The 26,000-nt window shown below is 39.0% G+C and overlaps 1 protein-coding gene across 1 annotated transcript; it reads left to right on the forward strand.

Annotated features, from left to right (window-relative positions):
* The first annotated feature begins 20,031 nt into the window (after positions 1 to 20,031).
* On the forward strand, positions 20,032 to 20,837 carry H3-5 (H3.5 histone). Its single transcript, XM_025879864.2, is given in 2 exon segments — positions 20,032 to 20,155; positions 20,157 to 20,837. Coding segments are annotated over 2 exon segments (411 nt in total). The 5' UTR covers positions 20,032 to 20,056; the 3' UTR covers positions 20,469 to 20,837.
* Positions 20,838 to 26,000: the final 5,163 nt, after the last annotated feature.

Raw genomic sequence — 26,000 nt, forward strand, 5'->3', positions numbered from 1 at the left:
TTTGCAATCACGTGACAATTTACTAAGTCTTTTCATGGTAAAAAAAATTCTCTGAATGCCATCTGAATACTCTGACTTCTTCCAACAAACATTTGTGTTCTTCCTTGAACCTAGAAGGAAATCAGCCAAGATTCTGTGTAGCATAGTTCCAGTATGAGAAATTCATGAAGTATAGCTTTCATATTAAAATTCTTGATTTATATGAGTTACCTCTGGCTTTCTTTAGAATAAGCACTCTTAAATTGCCACCCTAACATAAAGAGGGGCTCCCACTGTTACTTCTCCTTCCTCCCACCATTTTTTAAAAATTTGAAACAGTATTCAAGATCAGTTCAAGCTGATCTCTTGAGCATTAGCTGCGAATTCCTAAGTTCTTCTCTCAGCCCTAACATCCTTGATTTTTCTAGAATGAAGAATTTTTCACTGTTGAATTCCCTTCTTTTTGAAGTTTTCTCTTTCTTTGCTTCTGTGGTATTTTTCTGCAACCTCCATAATTGGTGGCTACTCTTCTTTTACCCACTCTAAATTTAGGGCTATCAGAGATAATCCATGGTTACCCATTGCTTGCATACATAAAAAGCTTTAGCATCCAGGATTTTCGTAATACAACTATTTTCTATGGCTATTTTTTCACTGTTCTCCTATACCATATAGACCCAACCCTCCAGCCAAACTAAACATTTGGCAGTAAATGGGAAACAAAAATCTACCAGAATTCAACTTGAGGGAATGTTACAAAAGAAATCACCTAAGGATTTCCTTAAAATGAGAACTTTTCCTATTCCCTTAAAATGTGTTTCCATTTGAATTCTTTTTTACTCATAATCAGATTTCTCTCTAAGCCTGAATTATTTATAATGAGAATGTGAATGCTTGCCTATTACCCCATTTGTTCATACAGAAACTTGTTCACAAATGACCATAAAAGCAGTATTCATAATAGCCAAAAGGTGGAAACAACCCAAATGTCCATCGACTGATGTATGGATAACCAACATGTGGTATATGATTCAGTGATGTATGATTCAGCAATAAAAAGACAGAGACTGTTGCTATACATGCTATAACATGGATGAACCCTGAAAACATGATGCTAAGTGAAAGAAGCCAGTCACAAACAACAACGTATTGGAAGATTTTATTTATAGGAAATGTCTAGAATAAGCATTATAATAGGCATGTCTAGAAGAGACAAAGAGTAGATTAGTGGTTGCCTAGAGCTGTGGGGGATAGAGAATTGGAGTGTGGTATTTAAGAGATGTAGGAGTGTTTCGGGGGGATGAAAATATTCTAGGGATGCCTAGGTGGCTCAGTCTGTTAAGTGGCTACCTTTGCCTCAGGTCATGATCTTGCTGCCCTGGGATTGAGCCCCGCATCAGGCTCCCTGCTCAGAGGGGAGTCTGCTTCTCCCTCTGCCCTTACCCCCGGCTCATGTTCGCTCTCTCCCTCTCTCTCTCAAATAAATAAATAAAAAATCTTAAAAAAAGAAAATATTCTAAAATTGATTGTGGTGATAGTTGCACAATGCTATTAATATACTGATAACCACGAAATACACACTATAAATTTGAATGTATGGTATGTACATTATATCTCAATAAAGCTGTTTTAAAAAAAAAGAAAAAAAGCTCAGCAAGATGGCTGAATAGGACGTCCTCTGCTTGTATTCCTCTTCAGTAATAATAATTTGGCTGCCACTCATGGACAAAAGTGCCTTTGTAGAAGCTTTTGGATCCAGGTAGGAGATTATGAAACTCCTGCATTGTCCAAGGCTGAAGAGAGCCGTTTTACGAAGGCAGGACTGCACCTAGGTGGCTGGGTCACTGACTGTGGTCCCAGCCACAGAAATGGAAACAGCTCTGCATCCAAGATGACTCTGCTACAGCCTTGTTTGGCTTGATCCTATCAGCAGCTCCATATACCAAGGGACCCAGAAGGACCCCTGTCCTGGCTGTGGATCCTGAAGTGTCCTGGGAATCTACTTCAGACCTTCTTGGCTGCTCTCTGGGAGAGCCTTGGGATAAGCCCACCCAACTTGGCCTGACTGTAGATTCTAAAAGGGCCCAATAACTGGGCTTCAGACCCTCCCAGCCACAGTCCACCAACAACCTTGCCGGCCCAGGGACTCAGCAAGAAACATTTCCATGTACCCTCAGAGCTCCTGAAGGGGCCACATCCTTTAGGCCCCCTCGCAGCTGTAGTTCGTGAGTGGACCCACTGGCACAGGAACCAGGCAGGAGAAAATCTGGGGCTCCTCATGACTCCAGTCCCATCTCAGCTGCAGTCCGTAAGCAGGTCTGCTGGTACAGGGATCCCAAAGTAGACATGTCTGTCTGCTCCCTCACAAATCCTGACAGAGCCCCACACTCATGTCCAGCCCCCTCCCAGCTACAGTCTGCAAGCAGTCTTTTGAGTCCAGGGACCCAGCAGGAGATACTCCCATCTGCATATCCAGAGATTCTGAAAGGGCCTTCTACTCAGCTCTAGCCCCTCCCAGCTGCAGTCCACAAACAATCCTGCTGGCACAAGGACCTGTCAGGAGGCACTCCTGTCTGTATCTCAGGAGATCCTAAAACAACCATATACTTGACTCCAGTCATAGTTAGGGAGCAGTGCAACCTACCCAGGGACCTAGTGGGAGGCACACTCATTCACGTCTCCTGAGCAGCGTCTGCAGACATGATCTTGGCTGTGGACCCTGAAATAGCAATAGGACTCAGTTCCAGCACCTCTCAGCCGTAGTCCAGGCCTAGTCCTTCCTACCCAGGGACCTACCCAGTGACCCAGCAGGGGCTTTCTAGGGGCCTGGTGGGAACCACATCTGCTGCACACCTGGTATCAGGTCCACGGTCTAAGGACTTAACTGTGGACCCTGAGGTGGACTCTTGTCCCAGCATCACTCTACTGAACAAGGTACTAGAGGCCGTCCCATCTACCCAGGGACTAGACAGGATCCAGCAAAAGCAGTTGTAAGAAAGAAGTTTATAGCGATAAATTTCTACAGTAAGAAGAAAGAAAGACAAAAGCAGTTGTAAGAAAGAAGTTTATAGCGATAAATTTCTACAGTAAGAAGAAAGAAAGATCTCAGATAAACAACCTAACTTGACACCGCCTGATTATTGCAGTGTTATTTATATAGCCAAGACATGGGAACAACCCAAACGTCCATTAACATGTACAATGGAATATTATTCAGCCATAAATAGAAGAAAATCCTGCCATTTGAGACAACATGAATAAATCTGGAGGGCATTATGCTAAGTGAAATAAATCAGACAGAGAAATAGAAATACTGTATGATCTCACTTACATGTGGAATCTAAAAAGTCAACTCATAGAAACAGAGTAGAATGGTGGTTAGTTACCAGGGGAACTGGGTAAACACTGGTCAAGAAGTACAAACTTTCAATCACAATGTGAATATGTTTTTTTTTAATTTTATTATGTTAATCACCATACATCATTAGTTTTTGATGTTTTGAGAAGCTAATGTGCAACAGCATGGTGACTACCCCTAACAAAACTGTAGCATATACTTGAAATTTTCTGAGGGTAGAGCTTAAATGTTCTCAACACATAGTTTAAAAGAAAGAAAGCAAATGAAAAAAATAGGAGCCATTTGAAACTGCCATTTTAGAGAGACAAGCAAGCTTCCTAGTCAGTTAATTTTTTTTAGGAGTTACTTAAATGTAAAACCAAGAGGGGATACTAAAAAGACATACAAGAAATTTCAGATAGTTATTATGCAATTTCTTGATATGAATGACCTATTTACTCTGACAACACAGATGAGATGGCATCAAACAATATTAAAACTTCCTAATGCATGTATTTTGACTGTGTAATAAATAATTTAGGGAAACCAGAAGCCAAGTATTAACTTAGGCCCCATTTATAAAGGAATATCATGTTAATCATCTGAACCCGATTGACAGGTCTAGTCAGAGAATAAAACAATTAGTAAAATAAAATTTCCTCTGAATTCACTAGGCAAATGTCATATATAACAAAGTCTATAGGTTGTTTTTCTATATTATATCAACAGAGCCTAAAATCCCTAAGTCATATGGGTTGAACAAATTACCTAAAAACGGTTGAATTAGCTGTGAAAGTAGATAACACTTCATTACATACTCTGTCCAATTAGCCAAGGACCCACTTTAGTCTGAAGTCAGAGAAAAGAATGCTTGAATCCTTTTTTGAGAATAATGTGATGTAATGACTCTCAGAACTTCTGTTAAGGGTGTGCAGTTGGTCCTGGATAGGACCAAGGAATTCTGGCTGCTGTGGTCTGTATGTTTGTGTCCCTCCCCCACCAATTCATATGTTGAAATCCTAATGCCCGATAAGATAGTATTTGGTAGGCGGGGGCTTTTGGGAAGTGATTAGGTCATCTAATTAGGCAGAGACTTCATGAATGAGATTAATGTTCTTATAAAAGAGACCCAAGAGAGCTCCCCTGCCCCTTCCACCATGTGAGAAGTCTGCCGTCACCAAACCTATGCTGGCTCCCTGATTTCAGACTTTCAACCTTCAGGACTGTGAGTAATGGATTTCTGTTTATCAGCCACTCAGCTGGTGGCATTTGTTGTAGCAGCCGGGACAGACGATGACACTGGTTAAATGAGATGAGCAAAGTAAACATCGTTCTAGGATAAAGCAGCATTATTTCCCTCTAGAAACTTGCACTTGCTTATCAAATGATGTAAATAAGTAAGGATCAATAATCCTCCACTTTTCCTCTAGATCAGCAGTTATCAGATTTTAGCACCACAAGTATTATTGTGTATGTTACAATGCCCCATAGGGCCTGGGGCAGGGACCCAGGGATCAGCTGGGTCTGGATCTGATCTGAACTGACGATGAACACCATAGGTGATGCTGATAGAAGTGGTATTTAGGCTACATTTTGAGAAATACTAGTATGTGGATTGTCCTGATCAATTGATGCTTGATATCAGATTAAATGTATCAATGGTAACAGCTAACAAAGACAAATAGAAGACTTCCCTGGGAGAGTTTGAGCTGAGGTCACAGTAGGTGACTCACTTTCCATGACGTGGATAATTGTGGTTAATTGGTGAGATAAGGAGGCTGGAGGTTGGATGGCACTGAGAAATGTTGCAATAACAAGAGAAATTCTTCTCTCCCATAAAAATTCTATTCTGATTGTCCACTTTGAGTTAGCTGAGAAACACTGAGGCCTTAGCTCCCGCAGATCCAAATGTCCATCACAATATGAACAAAGATTCCTAGTGCTTTGTAAGCAAACCCCACATTCCTCTCGCTACATTTCTGTCAGGAACCTCCAAAAGATCACATCTCTGAAAGAGAGATACTGGGACCAGGAACAACTTTATCACATATTTAAAAGAGGAACATTTACTAGAAACTAGATCATGTTCAAAGGGTGTAAATTTTCCCAGTAAACATTGGTGGTTCAGATGGAATTCTCCCTTTGGTTATCAGTAGTGACACTTCTCTCCCATGTGTTGAGTAAATGTATTTGCATCATCTGTTTGCTGGCTCTAACCTAAAGACGAGAAATTTAGCAAAAGCAAAAGCAAATAAAGCTTCACCACATTTTCTTTCAGTCATTAAGGACCTGTTAGTTTATCAATTTAGATCAACTTTTTAGCTTTCTGTCTAAAGTTTCTGACACATTTATTTAAAGTAAAAGCAAATGCTTGTTTTGTAAAAATATTGACATTTTGGGAGAATTTAAGAAATGCCAGTAGCAGAAATTGAGGGCTTTGGTGATCCACTCGGCCGCAGCAATCCTAGCGTACAGGAACCCCCTTAAGTACTATGTCTTGGTTGATTTTTGTTTTGGTTTGGTTTTGATTGGATCTCAAAACATCTCTCAACTGAAAAAGATTATTATTTTCTTTTGTCTGACAGACTAAATTATACATAAAATTAGACATTACCACTTTTCTTCTTTTTTTTTCTTAAAGATTTTATTTATTTGAGAGAGAGAGAGAACACAAGCAGGGGGAGCGGCGGGCAGAGGGTGAAGCAGGCTCCCTGCTGAGCAAGGAGCCCCATGTGGGACTCGACCCCAGGATCTTGGAATCATGACCTGAGCTGAAGGCACATGCTTAACCGACTGAGCCACCCAGGTGCCCCTAGACATTACCACTTTTCTAAAATACTACCTTTTGAGAAATAACTTTTAAATAATCTGACATAAAATACCTGTTTAAAGCATCTATTTTTCTATGACTTTACCATACAGTCTGAATAAGTTCTCCCATGCAGAAAAAGGAAAATTGAATCACATTCTGTGTAGCTTCCTTCAGGTTCAAGTTTACCAAGCACGTTTCTAGGCAATGCAATAGAAATACAGTATCTCATTTATTGGTGTTCACCCTAGTTTTTCTGCTTGACTCTCCAGAAGCCACATAGAACTGTCTGGAGGATATATGATTATTGTGTGGTAGGGGAGAATTTTTTTCAGCCCCCAAATCACACCCACTATAATTAGCATTAAGACAGTAGATCAGGGATGCCTAGGTGGCTCAGTCGGTAGAGCAGCTGATTCTTGGTTTCGGGGCAGGTCCTGGGATGAAGCCCTGCGTCAGGCTCCATGCTCAGTGGGGAGTCTGCTTGAGAGTCTCTTTCTCCCTCTGCCCCTCCTTTCTCTCTCTCAAATAAATAAATACATGTTTGGTTTTTTTTTAAAGAAGAGTAGTCGACCTAGACCTCACACACTCCCCCAACACAGGTGGGTCTGCAGGATCAGAGTGAGGTCACTGCAGCCATAACGGGAGGCAGCTGGGGTGCCCACCCTGTGCGCTGCGAGGGGTCAAGCTTTGGTTGTCTTTAACACCCCTGTCCCCAGCTGAAAACTGAGGAGCAGAATGGTAGAAAGTTTTGAGGCCGGCTAGTTACAGGCGGCAGAGATGCAGACAGGGCTCACAAAAGACCTCACACAGGAGCTGGCCCAGAGCCGGTCCTGAGGAAATAGTCCCTCCCGTTTCACTCCTTATTATTTATTTATTTATTTATTTATTTATTTATTTATTTATTTATTTATTTGAGAGAGAGCTAGAGCGAGAGTGAGAGAGAGCAGAGAGGGAGAGGGAGAAGCAGATTCCCTGCTGAGCAGGGAGCCCGAGGCGGGGCTCCATCCGAGAACCTGGAGATCACGACCTGAGCCGAATGCAGACACTTAACCCACTGAGCCACCCAGGCGCCCCTGTTTCACTGCTTTAGAAGGCTCTTGATGTCTTCATCAACTCAATGAGGTCACTGCCCCGAACCCCGGCAGCAGGATGCTTGCCCGCGCCACACCCCCCCCCACCCCGCCCACGGCCTCGCTCCTGCACATTGGAAGCCAACTCTGTGCCTCGAGTGCAGGGAGGTGAGTGGGGAGTGAAGCGAAATTGTCCGGAGCCAGCATCACTTCAAAGCTCCTGCAAATATTTATGTTAAGCCCTTCCATGGTTTGAAGGAAAGCACAGAAACTGTGCTCCCAGTTTGGAACCTGGAAGAGAAGGCAGCTGAGAAGAGCCTGATGTAGCCAGCATTCATTTACCCCATAGGTAAAGGGTCCCTGGGATGATGCAGTGGGATGGGCACATGCCTGGCTTTAGGCTCAGGCTGATGGCTGTCTAAATCCCAGCTCTGCCCTCATGAGCTGTAGGACTTGGAGTAGATGTTCCCCCACAGGTGCCTCGGTAGCCAAATCTGTTGAATGTGTACGTTAATCTCTACCCTCCAGGTTCCTGCAAAAGGGTGGGAAAAAATGCACGCAGGCGGTATGCTTAGCAGATTGTCTGATGCACGGGACAAGGCAATAAATGTTACCTCCACTCGCCCCTTTCCTACTCTCCAGCCAGATTCCCATCTGGAATTTCTACCAGCTACCAGAAGTTTCACTAGCTGATTTCCCCTCAAAAGGAGGAGGTTATTACAATGAAGATGTTACCCTTGAAGAGAAATGGATGAGTCTTCCGTTCTTGTACCTGTGGTAACAATAAAAATAAATAACTAATGATTATTGCAGGTTAATTATGTTTCTGGCACTGAGCCAAATATTTTACATTTATTCTTTTCTTAATACTTATGACATTTTTAAGATGCAGGCAGTTTTTCTGTCTACTTTCTTTGGGCTTGATTTGCTGTACCTTATTCACTTTCTTGAGATGAAAATTAAAAACACCAAATCTCAATCTTTCTTCTTTTTTAATGTGTATTGAAAGCTAAAACTCTCTCTAAGCACTCCCTTTGCTGCAACTTAATAATTTTATTTTTTTAAAGATTTTTATTTATTTCTTGACACAGAGAGGCACAGCGAGACAGGGAACATAAGCAGGGGGAGTGGGAGAGGGAGAAGCAGGCCTCCCGCGGAGCAGGAAGCCCGATGTGGGGCTCGATCCCAGGACCCTGGGATCATGACCTGAGCCGATGGCAGACGCTTAATGACTGAGCCACCCAGGTGCCCCTGCAACTTAATAATTTTAATGTCGCATCTTCATTTCACTTACTTCAAAATATTTCCTAATTCCCGATGTGATTCTTATTTGAGCCAAAACTGAAAATTAGATGTGTATGCTTAATTTCCAGTAAGTTGGAAATTTCCAGTTATGATTCTGTGAACAAGATCTATTTTAACTTCACTGTGGTTAGAGAAAATACTAGAAGTGATGTCAGGTTTTGAAATTTGTTGATACTTGCATTATGGTATCAAAGCTGTCTACATAGACAGCTTTGGTAAGCTTTCTATTGTGTACTTGAATATTTTCTTCCATTGTTGGTTATACTGTTCTCTAATGTCAGTTTGGTAAATTTGTTAATGTGCTATTTGAATTATTTATATTCTTCCTGATTGTGTGTGTAAGCTTGTTCTGTCAGCTATTGAGAGAAGTGTGTTAAAGTCTCATTTTGATGTGGAGTGTCTATTTTGCCTTCCACTTTTATCAGTGTTTCTTTTATATATTTTGAAGCTGTATTACAGATTAAAGTTGTCATAACAGGTAGGCTGATTATTTTATCACAGTTAAATGTCCTTTTTTATCTCTAGTAACACATCTTGCTTTAAAATTTACTTTGCCTGATTTTAGTATAACTATGTTACCTTTCTCTTTGTGTTTATGTATTTTTTATTCCTTTACATTCAGATTTTTTAGGGCCTTATATTTCTGGGGTTTTTTGGTGAACAGTGTTATTGAGATATAATTGACATACCATACCATTCACCCATTTCAAATATAAAAGTCAATAATTTTAGTATATTCACAGTTGTGCAACTATAACTATAATCTATTTTAGAGTATTTTCATTACCCCAGAATGAAACCCCATACCCTTTAGCTGCCACCCACATCGACCCTCATTCTTCCTAGCCCTAAGCAACCACTACTGTACTTTCTTTCTCTATAAATTTGTCTAGTCTGGACATTTCATATAAAAGGAATTATACAATACGTGGTCCTTTGTCATTGACTACTTTTATTTAACATTATGTTTTCAGTGTTCATCCATGTTGTGGTGTGTATACTGATACTCCATTTATTTTTATTGTCAAAATATATTTCATTGTATGGATATGCCAGATATTTTCCCAATTTCTACCTTTTGGCAATTATGAATAATGCTTGTATGAGCATTCATGGGCAAATTTTTTGTGGATATAGTTTCTTCTCTTTAGTATATACCTGGAGTAGAATTTTTGAGTCAAATGATAACTGTGTTTAACTTTTTTAGAAACTGCCAGACTGTTTTCCAAAGTGACTATACCATTTTACATTCCCAGCAATAGTGTATGATGCTCTGATTTCTTCATATCCTCAACAACACTTCTCATTATCTCACTTCTTCTTTGTAACCCTCCTTGTGGGTATGAAGTGGTTTCTCAGTATGATTTTTATTTGCATTCCTCTCATGACTAATGATGCTGGGCATCCTTTCATGTGTTTATTGGCTATTTGCATATCTTCTTTGGAAAAATATCTGTTCAGATCTCTTGCCCATTTTTAATTGGGTTCTTTGTCTTTTTTTAAGTTCTGAGAGGTCTTTATGTAGGCTAGAGACAAATCCCTTATGAGATACATGTTTTACAAAAATTTTCTCTCATTCTGAGTTGCCTTTTTAGTATCTTCATAGTATTCTTTGAAGCACAAAAGTTTGAATTTTGATGAAGTCTCATTTATCCATGTTTCCTTTGGTGCTTACACTTTTGGTTTTATATCTAAGAAATCATTGCCAAATCCAAGATCATGAAGATGTATGTCTATGTTTTTCTAACAGTTTTGTAGTTTTAGTTTTTACATTTAGGTCTTTGATACATTTTGAGTTAATTTTGTATATGGTGTGAGGTAAGGGTCCAATTTCATTCTTTTGCCTATGGCTGTCCAGCTTTCTCAGCACATTTGTTGAAAAGATGATTCTTTCTCCATTTACTTGTCTTGGCACCTTTGCCAAAAATCAATTAACTGTAAATGTGAGGGTTTATTTTCGGATTCTCTGTTCTATTCCATTGATCTGTATGTCTGTTCTTATGTCGGTACCATATTGTCTTGATTACTGTTTCTCTGAAGTAAGTTTTGAAATGGGGAATTGCAAGTCCTCTAGCTTTGTTCTTCCTGTTCAAAATTGTTTGGCTACTCTGGGCTCTTGAATTTCCATATGAATTTTAGGTTCAGTTTGTCAAACTATACGAAGAATTCAGCTGAAATTTTGATAGGGTGTGCACTATGTCTGTAGATCAGTTTGCCATCTTAACAATATTGAATCTTCTGCTCCATGAATATTTATTTTATTAACTTTATTCCAAAATATTTTTTTTACTTTTTATGCCATTTTAAATAGTATTATTGTTTTCTTGATCTTATTTTCACGTTGCTCTTTGGTATTGTATAGGAATACAATTGATATCTGTGTATCTATTTTGGTATCCTACAAAATTGCTGAACTTATTTTTTTTTAAGTTTTTTATTTTTATTTTTTTAAAGATTTTTTATTTATTTATTTGACAGAGAGAGAGAGACAGTGAGAGAGGAAACACAAGCAGGGAGGTGGAAGAGAGAGAAGCAGGCTTCCTGCTGAGCAGGGAGCCCGATGCGGGGCTCGATCCCAGGACCCTGGGACCATGACCTGAGCCGGAGGCAGACGCTTAATGACTGAGCCACCCAGGCGCCCCAGTTTTAGTAGTTTTTTAGTGGATTCCTTAGCCTTCTTTTGGTACAAGATCATATTAATTTAAAATAAAGACAGTTTTACTTCTTTCTTTCCAATCTGGATGCATGTTATTTTACTTTCTTGCCTAATTGCCCTGGCTATCCTCTTTAGTAAAATGTTGAAGAGAAGTGGTGAGAGCAGACCTCTTTGTCTTGCTACTGATTATAGGGAAAAAAAGTCAGTCTTTTGCCATATTGCATTTTTCTTAGTTAAATATTCACCTTTAGTAATAACCCCACAAAATGCAGATCTACTCCCTTGCTCATCCCTAGCATCAACCAAGAGAATTCTGAATTACTGTTCTGCCATTTAGGCTTTCTCACCTCAGTATTTGCTTTAAAATGAAGTTTCCAGAGTTAATGACTTTATTTATTAATGATGTTATTTTACATTTAGTACAGTTCTTCAGTTCAGATATGTGTTTTATACATGAGTATGATGTGGTGATTCTGTCAAAAATATGTTCAGGGAAAAATCATTCTGAAATCTTAACTTAAATTTTTTTGTGGGGGTAGTATGAACCACAGTATTCTTCTTGATTTTATAAATTAATTAAGAAAGATAACTTAAGATAACTGATAATTTTTTTTTAAAAATTAATGAGTTGGGCGCCTGGGTGGCTCAGTCGGTTAAGCTTCTGCCCTTGGCTCAGGTCATGATCCCAGGGTCCTGGGATGGAGTCCCGCATTGGGCTCCCTGCTCAACAAGGAGTTTGCTTCTCCCCCTGCCCCTCCTCCCTGTTTGTGCTTGCATGAGAGCTCGTGTTCTCTCTCTCGCAAAAATAAATAAATAAAATATTTTCAAAAATAAATAAAAAATTAATGAGAATAATAAAACAAGATTGCTTTGTATGTGTTAGACACTTTTTAAAGCATTTTTAATTGTTCAAGTCTCATGAATTATGTAGGTATGTAGTAATTATTATCCCATATCAAAGATGAGGAACCTGAAGCACATGGATATAAATAATTTACACAAGAAACATAGCTAATAAGAAGTAGAGGTAGGATTTGAGCCCAAGAAATCTGATTTTTGAGACTGTGTTTTTGATTGCCAAATGAGGATAAGCAAATAAATTACTTAGCAGGGCATGTTAGGTAGTAAATATTCAATAATTGGAGGTTCTAATTGTTATTTTCTTATTGTTCCAAATGAAGCTTAGTATTATTCTTCAGAATTATAATCCTTATTTTTTAGGATTATTTCTTTAGAAACATGTCTCTATGATTCACAGTGCTGCACCAATCCAGACACATGAAAAGAGTAATTAAAATGTTCCTCATTAGCATTCAAAAACAGGAAAACTTAAATAAATATTTAAAATTATAACACTGTGTTTTATTTATTTAGCGACCATTTATTGAATTGCCATTATGTTCAGATCACCAGAGTAGTCTCTGGGATTAAAGAAGTAGAAGAAATTATAATTGAACAACACAGGTTTGAACTGTGTGGGCCCACTTATACCCAGATTTTCTTCAATAAATACAGTACAGTACTGTAGATGTATTTTCTCTTCCTTATGATTTTTTTTTTAAGATTTCATTTATTTATTTGAGAGAGAGCATGAGCAGGGGGAGGGGACATAGGGAGAGGGAGAAGAGACGCCCTGCTGAATAAGGAGCCCTTCATGGGGCTTGATCTCAAGACCCTAGAATCATGACCTGAGCCGAAGGCAGAGGCTTAACTGACTGAGCCACCCAGGCACCCCATCTTCCTTATAATTTTCTTAATAATGTTTTCCTTTCTTTAGCTTAATTTATTGTAAGAGTATAACATATAATACATATAACATACAAAATATGTGTTAGTCAACTGTTTATATTACCGGTAAGGCTTCTGGTCAACAGTAGACTATTAGTAGTTAAGTTTTTGGGGAATCAAAAGTTACACATGGATTTTCAACTGCACAGGGGGTTGGCACCCCTAACCCCAACATTGTTCAAGGGCCAACTGTAATATGATAAGGATGACAGAGGAGTGCACAACTACCTAAGAGAGTAAATGGAGGAAGGGGAATGCTGAGTGTGGATTGCCCATGGAACTGGCCAGATTTGATGTTGCAAATGAGAAGTGTGGTGCTGAAGTATTTGGGGAGTTAGTGCCCTGCAGTGGTTAAGGAATTGGAGAGATTGGCATGCCCAGGTTCAAATTCGAACATTATCACTGAGTAAGTAGCTGGTTGATCGGACAAATGCTGTGACCTTCTATAAATTTCCTTTTTAATTTTAGAATGGGAATAATATTGCCTACTTCAAAATGTTTAATAAGAATTAAAATATATTATGCATTACTAAAGATGTTACATGGCAGAAAGACAGTGGTCCATAAATAGAGAACTTTGTGGAGTGATGGAAATGATTTAGGTGATGGTTACAGGGGTACATACATTTATCAAAGCCCATAGAACTGAGCACTTAGTTGCACTGAATTATATGGAAATTACCTAAGTAGTTTTGATTTTAAAAATCACCAATTACCTCTTACAAACTTCTTGGGCTTGATGACTTTCTTTTTTAAAAAGTTTTTTTAAACATCTTTCAAAGTGGCATGAGCCAGACTTGTTAGCCTGTCTTTAGTATCTAATGACTCTCCAAAAGTCCCCAGAGATAGTCATTGTATAGTTCAGAGCTAAGAGGAAATATTCTCTGTGTCTCAGAAGGCTTTGTGTCTTGTAATATTCCTATACTGTGATGGTTAATTTTATGTGTCAACTTGCAGGGTGTTTTTGGCTAAAACTAACATTTAAATAGGTAAACACTGAGTAAAGCAGATTGTCTTCCACCATGTGAATGGCTCTAATGCAATCAGTTGAAGGCCTGAGTAGAACAGAAAGATCAACCTCTCCCAAGCAAGAGAGAATGCTCCAGCACACCACCTTTGGACTTGAACTGGAACATGAACTCTCTTGGGTCTTCAGCCTGCTTGCCAACCCTTTAGATTTTAGACTTGCCAGCCTCATAATCACGTGAACCAAATCTTTATAATAAATCTCTCTCTTTATATTTACACATTTTATTGTTTTTTTCCCCTCTGGAAAACACTAATATATATACTAAATTATGCAATGAGATGCTTTTCTTTATAGTGGGTCAGTCCCTTGTGGGATTTTTAGATGTATAGCTTCCTGTAAAGAAGCGCTTTCTAGTGAATGACTTTGATGACACTTGCTAATTTGGCACATGAATGTGAAAGGGAGAACTTAAATATTTAAATTTATCATGTGTGTTTAGTGCCAGATACTCTAATAGAGTCATTATATAAAAGGTCAATCCTGGGATAAAATCAAATAAATTAAGCACTGTTAAATTTATACTATTAAATTGTGTCTTTTCTTTTTTCCTGCTGATTTTGAAAAGCATAGAAGTTAAATTATTATAGAGACAATAAATCCTGAGTAATTTCGTCTTTGTTTCTTAAGTTGACTCCTCCCTGGGACAGCTCTCCAAGGAAAAAATTAGTAAAAAGTTTTAAAATCCTTAAACTAAAGAACTCTATTAGCCATAAAGTCCATGATAAGTTTACTACTGCTTTTAAAAACAACAACAAAACTTCATTAAAAAAAATATGTGCCCATTGGGGCACCTGGGTGGCTCAGTCAGTTAATTGCCAACTCTTGATTTCGGCTCAGGTCATGATCTCAGGGTTGTGAGATCAAGCCCTGTGTCAGGCTCTGCGCTGGGTGTGGAACCTGCTTAAGATTCTCTCTCCCTCTCCCTCTACCCCCCTCTAAATATATCTCTATTTAGATAAATATATATATTATATATTATTATAAAATAAATATATATTTAGATATATATTTTATATATATACCATTGTATATATTTTTATATATATATACCCATTATATACCATTATATATACCTATATATATATTTAGATATATGTTTTTATAGATATATATATATATACCCATTGAAGAATTATTTCAGCAGATAATTTAAGGTAAAAGCTGAGTACGTGTAAACATAATGGACTTCTACAATGCTTTGCACACACTCCTCAAATATTTGTTGACTAAATGAATGGATCAATAAGAAAACAACATGTAGAGAGCTGCAGATGCAATTTATTATAAATATGCAACTTTAAAACCAGGAATTGGCTGATATGCAGGAAGTAACCTCCCATGGGAAACCACGGAGACCTGCACCGCACACAGGGCTTGGCAAATAACACATAGTGATAAATGTTTGCAAACTCAATCATTAAATGTAAGGTCTGTGTGGGAAATACAGTTTTTTTCAATGTCTGTGATAGGAAACTGCCTTCTAGTTGAAATCGCCTTGTAATAAGCTGCTCTGGCACTTAACAAACCAAAATTTATGGAGTCAAGTAGTTTTCCCTCTACAGAGCTGCATCCTGCAGAGACGGGAGCCAGAGGGGTTGTGTAGCAGGAGCTCCTTTGGTGATTCAGGAGCAGCAGGGCTGAGATCTCAGCCTGCAGACTGCCTGGGGGGCTTGTTAAATAAAGAGTCTGGTTCAGCAGGTCTGGGTGGGGCCAAGACTCTGCATGTCTAACAAGCTCCCAGGTGATGCCCAGATGGGGTCCATGGAACACACTTGGGGCAGCAAGGTATAGGAAGAGGAAGAGGGAGATTGCCGGATAAACGGGCAGACTAAGCATACGGGGTGATGGGAAACACTGGAGAAGACAAGTTATAAGGAGTCACTTAACTTTTCGGAATCCAAATGGTCTCGTGGGGAAAATGGGTATAATAATAATGATGAAGATAGGAGGATAATAACACGTCATGGGATCCCTAGGAGAACTAATGAACCACTAATAAAAACGTAGGCGCACGCTCCGCACGTAGCCTTGGCGCCGCAGACACTCGCTGACGCAACGGTGAGCACAGGTCACGTGCTGTCTGTAGGTGCGAGGAGTCCGCTCCTCGTCCCTCTTCGTGCCAAGGACGGTGCTCCCTACTGAGCAGGGGCTCGGGCCGCGTTTGCTCAGTCCAGTTAGTAGCAGAGCAATCGATGTCTGTAAAGACATTGGCACCTGGACGATGGCTCCTGTGGCACCAACAGGAGAGAATCGTCACTGAGAAAGCGGTAACTCTGAGACCTTGGGGAACTTCAAGCTCTTCTGAGCCAGCAGTGGGAGACAGAACCAGCGCTTCCCAGTAAAAGTACGGTGTTAGGATAGTTGATCTTTCCTATCCTTTGGTATAAATTATGTCCAAAATCACCTACCTTCTTTTTTTTTTTTAAAGATTTTATTTATTTATTTGACAGAGAGAGACACCACGAGAGGGAACACAAGCAGGGGGAGGGGGAGAGGGAGAAGCAGGCGGGGCTCGATCCCAGAACCCTGGGATCATGACCTGAGCCTAAGGCAGAGGCCCAACAGCTGAGCCACCCAGGCACCCCCAAAATCATCTACCTTCAATACAAGGCCGGGCCCGTGGGGTTGGGTGGCTCAGCCGCTCTGGGGCACAGCCTGCGGGGGTATGATTAGTGCCCCAGAGACCCAAGTCATCCTCCCGATTCTCTGACTCTGGCCCCAGCCACCCGTGTTGCCCTGGATGATGCTCTGCTGAGGGTGAGGTGAGGGTCTGGTGAACAATTTGTAGTGTCCCCAACAAAACTCCCCAGCAGCACAGCAGGAATGCAGGTAGAGGATCCTGAAAATGACCCGCCACTTCACTTAAATCTTATCATCTTATTCTGGTGAGCAGACATGGGAATCTCTCAGCACCTTGAGAAAGCCTGGTTTCATCAACTTTCAGTGTAAATCTAGAGTAAATCACTTAACTTTTGCTAAAAGAAATTAGATACTATTGAAATCTGATCAAAGTATTTAGACACAGTACTTTTAAAAGGTGTTCTTTGTCTCCCTCTCATAATCTGTTGATCCCAGGAGGAAAAAGAAGCTGGTGTCATCTTACCGAAGGATTCCATTAAATATGTTCTAGAGTCAGATGGGTAGCCAAGCTTTGCTTCTTTATTGGCTGAGCAAGTAATTGCTTCCATTTAATTTCACACCATATTTTTAAAAATTTATCGTCACATTTCTAAATTAAGATTGCACGAATTTTCATAGAATGGTTTTAATTTGTAAGGTCATAATTAACAGGTAATTCCCATAACTATTTTCTTTCGATTAGAATTTCTTACACATATATCACATACATATATTTGCTACTCCAGGTTAGGTAAGTTTTAGGTCAGAATAATCCATTATATCGATATATTTTTTATAACCTTAGGGAAAAATATTTCATGAACAATATAAGATAGTTTGCAACTTTTTAGGAAATTTTTAATTTCAGTTAGTTAACATACAGTGTCATACTAGCTTCAGGTGTATGATATAGTAACTCAACACTGCCATACATCACCCAGTGTTCTCCATGACAAGGGCCCTCCTTAGTCCCCATCACCTATTGCACCCGTTCCCTCCCCCCTTACCTCTGCTAACCACCAATCTGCTTTCTGTAGTTAAGAGTGTGTTTCCTGGTGTGTGTGTGTGTGTGCACGCGTGTGTGTGTCTCTCTCTCTTTTTACCTTTCCTGTTTTGTTTTTCAAATTCCACATATGAGTGAAATCAGATCATATTTGTCTTTTTCTGACTATTTCACTTAGCATAATACTCTCTAGTTCCATCCATGTCATTGCAAATGGCACGGTTTCATTCTTTTATATGGCTCAATAATTATATCACTTCTTTATCCACACATCTATTGATGGACGCTTGGGCTGCCTCCATATTTGGCTATTATAAATAATGCCACCAACAACATAGGGGTGCATGTATTCCTTTGAATTAGTGTTTTGTATTCTTTGGGCAAATACCCAGTGGTTCAATTTCTCATTGGGTAGGAACCTCCATACTGTTTTCCACAGTGGCTGCACCAGTTTGCATTCCCACCAAGAGTGCAAGAGGGTTCCTTTTTCTCCACATCCTTGCCAACACTTGTTTCTTGTGTTGCTGATTTTAGCAATTCTGACAGGAGTTAGGTGGTATCTCATGGTAGTTTTGATTTGCATTTCCCTGATGACAAGTGGTGTTGAGCATCTTTTCATATGTCTGTTGGCTATCTGGATGTCTTCTTCGGAGAAATGTCTGTTCATGTCTTCTGCCCATTTTTTAATTGGATTATTTGGTTTTTGAGTGTTGAGTTGTATCACTTCTTTATGTATTTTGGATGCTAACCCTTTATCAGCTATGCCATTTGCAAATATCTTCTTGCATTTAGTAGGTTGCCTTTTAGTTTTGTTGATTGTTTCCTTTCCTGTGCAGAAGCTTTTTATTTTGATGTAGTTCCAATAATTTATTTTTTAGTTTGTTTCTCTTGCCTTAGGGGACATATCTAGAAAAAAAATTGCTACAGCCGATGTCAGAAAAGTTATTGCCTATGTTCTCTTCTAGGATTTTTATGGTTTCAAGTCTCACATTTAGGTCTTTAATCCATTTTGAATTTATTTTTGTTTGTAGTGTAAGAAAATGATCCAGTTTCATTCCTTTGTGTGTTGCTGTTTGCAGCTTTTATTAATTTTTCTTCAGGCTTTGCTTAAGAATTGGTTATGTCACAACTCAGTTGGATCCAATTATTGATAATCTTACAGAATCTGCATCTTAATACCTCTTAGAAGGTCAAGGACAGCTGTGATGATGGCATCTTTAGGGAGAACATTTTTTTTTAAGATTTATTTATTTATTTTAATGAGAGAGAGAGAGAGAGAGTGCACTCTCATGCAAGTGGGTACGGGAGGGGGGTCAGAGGGAGAGAAACTCAAGCAGACTCCTGTTGTCTAACAGGTCCTCTCTCTCTCTCTCTCTCTCTCTCTATATATATATATATATATATATATATATATTTTTTTTTTTTGCCAGAGAGAATATCTTTAAAATCAAACTCAACATTTTTGACAGAGGTTCTCAACATTCAATTGACTTATAGTCAGTAAATGGTTCTATCCTGCAGCTCACCAAGGGCTGTAATTTGTGGTCATTTAATCCTGAAAGATCCACCAGGAAGCAAAATTAGGACAGTCTTTAGATATTTTAGGGAATGTGTCTATGGCTGTGTATGTGATTTTAAAGCATGAGGGTTTTTTGTTTTTAATATCTTAAATAATGTTGGGCATGCTCTATGGTATATATCAGGCATCCCCAGCCCATTGGTTTATGTATTGAAGCAGACACAGAGCTTCTTGCTTAAAAAGGCACTCTCTCTGTCCATCAGTGTTCTCTAGGTCCACCTAACCCTTACTCCTTCATGTTCAAAAGAGGATTCTCACTTTGCCTCCACTTGACTGGTTATAAAGAATAGGGAATATCCTCCAATGTGGAAGTTGTCTGCTGCACAAGTTCTAACCAGAGACTGTAACCTCAGAACTCTCTGCCATCAAATGCTCAGTTCTGAGACATAATGTTTATTGTTATTACTTCATAGCCTTCATGACATAGCATTTATCTTATCTGTTCATTTGGTATCTGCATTCCTTCAATACCATATCATTCACTGCCATCTGCCTATCTGCTGTCACATAATAGGTGCTCAGTAAAATTCATGCAATACTTGAATGAGTATAAACCGAGGAATATGTAAGCCATCCATTCCTGTATATATTAGAAATTTTACTCTTGTATCAAGATGTTCAGATCAGGGGTGCCTGGGTGGCTCAGTCAGTTAAGCGTCTGCCTTCAGCTCAGGTCATGATCCCAGGGTCCTGGGATTGAGCTTGCTTCTCCCTCTGCCTCTTCCTCTGCCTCCCTCCCTCTCTGTCTGTCTCTCATGAATAAATAAATAAAATCTTAAAAAAAAATGTTCAGCCGTCGCTCGCCAATGCCAGCGCCGCCTCTAGCTCACCGAGCTCTAGCCGAAGGAGAAGGGGGTAAGTAAGGAGGTTTCTGTACCATGGCTCGTAAAAAGCAGACTGCCTGCAAATCGACCAGTGGTAAAGCACCAAGGAAGCAACTGGCTACAAAAGCCGCTCGCAAGAGTGCGCCCTCTACTGGGGGGGGTGAGGAAACCTCATCGTTACAGGCCTGGTACTGTGGCACTTCGTGAAATTAGACGTTATCAGAAGTCCACCGAACTTCTGATCCGCAAACTTCCTTTCCAGCGTCTGGTGCGAGAAATTGCTCAGGACTTCAAAACAGATCTGCGCTACCAGAGTGCAGCTATTGGTGTTTTGCAGGAGGCAAGTGAGGCCTATCTGGTGGGTCTCTTTGAAGACACCAACCTGTGTGCTATCCATGCCAAACGTGTCACCATTATGCCAGAAGACATCCAGCTAGCGCGCCGCATACGTGGAGAACGTGTTTAAGAATCCACCATGATGGAAAACATTTCATTCTTTAAAAAAAAAAAAAAAATTTCTCTTCTTCCTGTTATTGGTAGTTCTGAACGTTAGATATTTTTTTTCCATGGGGTCAAAAGGTACCTAAGTATATGATTGCAAGTGGAAAAATAGGGGACAGAAATCAGGTATTGGCAGGTTTTCCACTGTCATTTGTGTGTGAATTTTTAATATAAATGTGGGGACATAAAGCATTAATGCAAGTCAAAATGTTTCAGCAGTTCAACTTTATAACAATTATAAATAAATTATAAATAAACCTGTTAAATTTTTCTGGACAATGCCAGCATTTGGATTTTTTTAAAACAAGTAAATTTCTTATTGACGGCAACTAAATGGTGTTTGTAGCATTTTTATCATACAGTAGATCTCTCCATTCGCTATACTTTTCTAACTGAGTTGTCCTACATGCAAGTACATGTTTTTAATGTTGTCTGTCTTCTGTGCTGTTCCTGTAAGTTTGCTATTAAAATACATTACACTATAAAAAAAAAAAAGATGCTGAGATCATCCTAGATCTGGGGCATGCAGGGCACACCACTTGAGGCCCCTCATAGAATTGCCTTTAGCAGGTTGTGCCTCGGCACTGTTTTTGTCCTACAGTAAGTGACATTGTAAAAAAACAGCTATGTGTAATTATTCTTCATAACTCTGGGCTTGGGGATGGAGTTACGGCCATCACCTGTACATCATCAGGTGACTTCTTTATGCAAACACAAAGACAAAAGTCCTCTCCTGAATTACAGATTTGTTTCTAAGTGATGGATAAATTTCTTTGCTAGTCAAAGTTGTGCCCTTGATGAACAGCTGCTTGGTCTTGTATACTATGCTTCTCTGTTGGCTAGTCTTCCTCTTCCTCTTGGGCTTATTATTTTCCCTCAGTAATTTATTTTATGTGATTTTTATATATATTTTTGTATTTGCCTCAGTTACTTTGTGGAAGGAAAGGGCAAAAAATAAATAAGTAAAGCACTGACTTAATAGTTGTTTGTTTGTTCCTTCGGAATGCAACCAGGATAGGAAATATACATGTCATTGCTATCCCTAAATGATAATCACTCTTGGGGATAGTATCTCTCACCTAATACAAATGTTAACATATTCATCATTTGGAGGGACAGTACTTTACAGATGTGAATGATTTATACTTCCTTATCTTCCTTCAATAGCATCTTCCCCGTTTCCTCTCTTTGGGTCCCATCCATTCTCTGAGATCCAATTCAACTTCCACTTCCTTCTGAGAGCATGTTCATACCTCCTCATCTTTCTTTAGTGTTTTCTTAAAACATATTGTACACATATCAGTAAGCAAACTAGTCATGTGCTTTTATTTCCTGTATGAGTATCTTGAACCATGCTTTAAGCCTTGTGTTGATTTTCAGGGCAGGCGTGGTGTGGCCCTGAACTCAGACTGTCTATTTCTTTAAGGAAAGTGCTAAGCTTTTTGGAATACCCACTTTTCCCACAAGGGTTTAGTGCATTTCACTGTATAAACCAGGCAGTCATTACAGTATCTCTTGAATTAATTTCTTTTGGGCTTCATTTACCCTGCCATGTGTTATAAAGAGCATTTGACTGTGAACAGAGAATCCTGGGTTCTGGAACTCACACCAAAGTAACCAGCTACATGGGCTGTGGAAGGGCTGGACCTCTCTGGATCTTAGTTTCTAAATCTAACTAAAAAATATTTTCAGTGATTTTTTTTCTCTTCTAGTTACAAAATTTCATGAGTGTCTAGTACTATTGCCTTCAATACCAATAAACTACTGTAAACTACTGACCATTATTATAATGAATAACTTAAGGCTCCATTGCGACCAGTACTATTACCCCAATACAAACATGTTAATATATTAAAATAGAGTTTATATTTTAATAACACTCCGAACTTCTCATTGAACACTTAGCTTGGAATATTTACATGTAAGTTCTAAATGGGTCAACCACAAATTCATGAAAACTTACTTTTTTAAATGTTTGAGTTGTTTAGTGACCTCAAAATTGACCTTATTGTCTTTCTGCTGATCTTAACATTCATCTTTACTATTGACAATTTTTATGAAAGATGGAAGTTTAAGAAAAAATATATATATATTCTTTAATTATGTTTAAGAAATGACGGACAGTGTATTTTAAAATCAATAATATATGGAAAACCGTTTACCATGCTAATGGACATCAAAAGAAAGCTGGGGTGGCAATCCTTGTATCAGACAAATTAGATTTTAAACCAAAGACTATAATAAGAGATGAGGAAGGACACTATATAATACTTAAAGGATCTATCCAACAAGAAGATCTAACAGTTTTAAATATTTATGCCCCTAACATGGGAGCAGCCAATTACATAAGCCAATTAATAACAAAATCAAAGAAGCACATCGACAATAATACACTAATAGTAGGGGACTTTAACACGCCCCTCACTGAAATGGACAGATCATCTAAGCAAAAGATCAACAAGGAAATAAAGGCTTTAAATGACACACTGGACCAGATGGGACTTCACAGATATATTCAGAACATTCCATCCCAAAGCAACAGAATACACATTCTTCTCTACTGCCCATGGAACATTCTCCAGAATAGATCACATCTTGGATCACAAATCAGGTCTCAACCAGTACCAAAAGATTGGGATCATTCCCTGCATATTTTTGGACCACAATGCTTTGAAACTAGAACTCAATCACAAGAGGAAAGTCGGAAAGAACTCAAATACGTGGAGGCTAAAGAGCATCCTACTAAAGAATGAATGGGTCAACCAGGAAATTAAAAAAGAATTAAAACAATTCATGGAAACCAATGAAAATGAAAACACAACTGTTCAAAATCTTTGGGATGCAGCAAAGGCAGTCCTGAGAGGAAAGTATATAGCAATACAAGCCTTTCTCAAGAAACAAGAAAGGTCTCAAATACACAACCTAACCCTACACCTAAAGGAGCTGGAGAAAGAACAGCAAATAAAGCCTAAACCCAGCAGGAGAAGAGAAATAGTAAAGATCAGAGCAGAAATCAATGAAATAGAAACCAAAAGAACAGTAGAACAGATCAACGAAACTAGGAGCTGGTTCTTTGAAAGAATTAATAAGATTGATAAACCCCTGGCCAGACTTATCAAAAAGAAAAAAGAAAGGAACCAAATAAATAAAATCATGAATGAAAGAGGAGAGATCACAACCAACACCAAAGAAATACAAACAATTATAAGAACATATTATGAGAAACTATATGCCAGCAAATTAGACAATCTGGAAGAAATGGATGCATTCCTAGAGACATATAAACTACCAAAACTGAACCAGGAAGAGATAGAAAACCTGAACAGACCCATAACCACTAAGGAAATAGAAGCAGTAATCAATCTCCCAACAAACAAGAGCCCAGGGCCAGATGGTTTCTCAGGGGAATTCTACCAAACATTTAAAGAAGAATTAATACCTATTCTTCTGAAACTGTTCCAAAAAATAGAAATGGAAGGAAAACTTCCGAACTCATTATATGAGGCCAGCATCACCTTGATCACAAACCAAAGACCCCATCAAAAAGGACAATTACAGACCAATATCCTTGATGAACATGGATGCCAAAATTCTCACCAAAATACTAGCCAATAGGATCCAACAGTACATTAAAGGGATTATTCACCACAACCAAGTGGGATTTATTCCTGGGCTGTAAGTTTGGTTCAACATCTACAAATCAATCAGTGTGATATAATACATTAGTAAAAGAAAGAACAAGAACCATATGATCCTCTCAATAGATGCAGAAAAAGCATTTGATAAAGTACAGCATCCTTTCTTGATTAAAACTCTTCAGAGTATAGGGATAGAGGGTACATACCTCAATTTCATAAAAGTCATCTATGAAAAACCCACAGCGAATATCAGTCTCAATGGGGAAAAACTGAGAGCTTTCCCCCTTAGGCCAAGAACACAGCAGGGATGTCCACTGTCACCACCACTATTCAACATAGTACTAGAAGTCCTAGCCTCAGCAATCAGACAACAAAAAGAAATAAAAGGCATCTAAATCAGCAAAGAAGTGAAACTCTCACTTTTTGCAGATGATATGATACTTTATGTGGAAAACCCAAAAAACTCCACCGCAAAACTGCTAGAACTCATACAGGAATTCATTAAAGTGGCAGGATATAATATCAATGCACAGAAATCAGTGGCATTCCTATACACCAACAACTAGACAGAAGAAAGAGAAATTAAGGAGTCGATCCCATTTACAATTGCACCCAAAACCATAAGATGCCTAGGAATAAATCTAACCAAAGAGGCAAAGAATCTGTACTCAGAAAACTATAAAATACTTATGAAAGAAATTGAGGAAGACACAAAGAAATGGAAAAATGTTCCATGCTCATGGATTGGAAGAACAAATATTGTGAAAATGCCTATGCTACCTCGAGCAATCTACACATTTAATGCAATCCCCATCAAAATACCATCCACTTTTTTCAAAGAAATGGAACAAATAATTCTAAAATTTGTATTGAATCAGAAAAGACCCCGAATAGCCAAAGGAATGTTGAAAAAGAAAAGCAAAGCCGGCAGCATCACAATTCCAGACTTCCAGCTCTATTACAAAGCTGTCATCATCAAGACAGTATGGTACTGGCACAAAAACAGACACATAGATCAATGGAACAGAATCGAGAGCCCAGAAATGGACCCTCAACTCTATGGTCAACTAGTCTTCGACAAAGCAGGAAAGAATGTCCAATGGAAAAAAGAGAGTCTCTTCAACAGATGGTGTTGGGAAAATTGGACAGCCACATGCAGAAGAATGAACCTGGACCATTTCCTTACACCACACACAAAAATAGACTCCAAATGGATAAAAGACCTAAATGTGAGACAGGAATCCATCAAAATCCTTGAGGAGAACACAGGCAGCAACCTCTTCGACCTCAGCCGCAGCAACTTCTTCCTAGAAACATCACCGAAAGCAAGGGAAGCAAGGACAAAAAGGAACTACTGGGACTTCATCAAGATAAAAAGCTTTTGCACAGCAAAGGAAACAGTCAACAAAACCAACAGACAATCAACAGAATAGCAGAAGATATTTGCAAATGACATTATCAGTTAAAGGGCTAGTATCCAAAATCTATAAAGAACTTATCAGACTCAACACCCAAAGAACAAATAATCCAATCAAGAAATGGGTAGAAGACATGAACAGACATTTCTGCAAAGACATCCAAATGGCCAACAGACACATGAAAAAGTGCTCAACGTCACCCGGCATCAGGGAAATCCAAATCAAAACCTCAATGAGATATCACCTCACACCCGTCAGAATGGCTAAAATTAACAAGTCAGGAAACCACAGATGTTGGCGGGGATGTGGAGAAAGGGGAACCCTCCTCCACTGTTGGTGGGAATGCAAGCTGGTGCAGCCACTCTGGAAAACAGTATGGAGGTTCCTCAAACAGTTGAAAATAGAGGTACCCTATGACCCAGCAATTGCACTACTGGGTAT

This window comes from Callorhinus ursinus, unplaced genomic scaffold, assembly GCF_003265705.2.
Source record: "Callorhinus ursinus isolate GAN/ISIS: 27379988/994484 unplaced genomic scaffold, GSC_fseal_2.0 scaffold27, whole genome shotgun sequence".
NCBI lineage: Eukaryota > Metazoa > Chordata > Mammalia > Carnivora > Otariidae > Callorhinus > Callorhinus ursinus.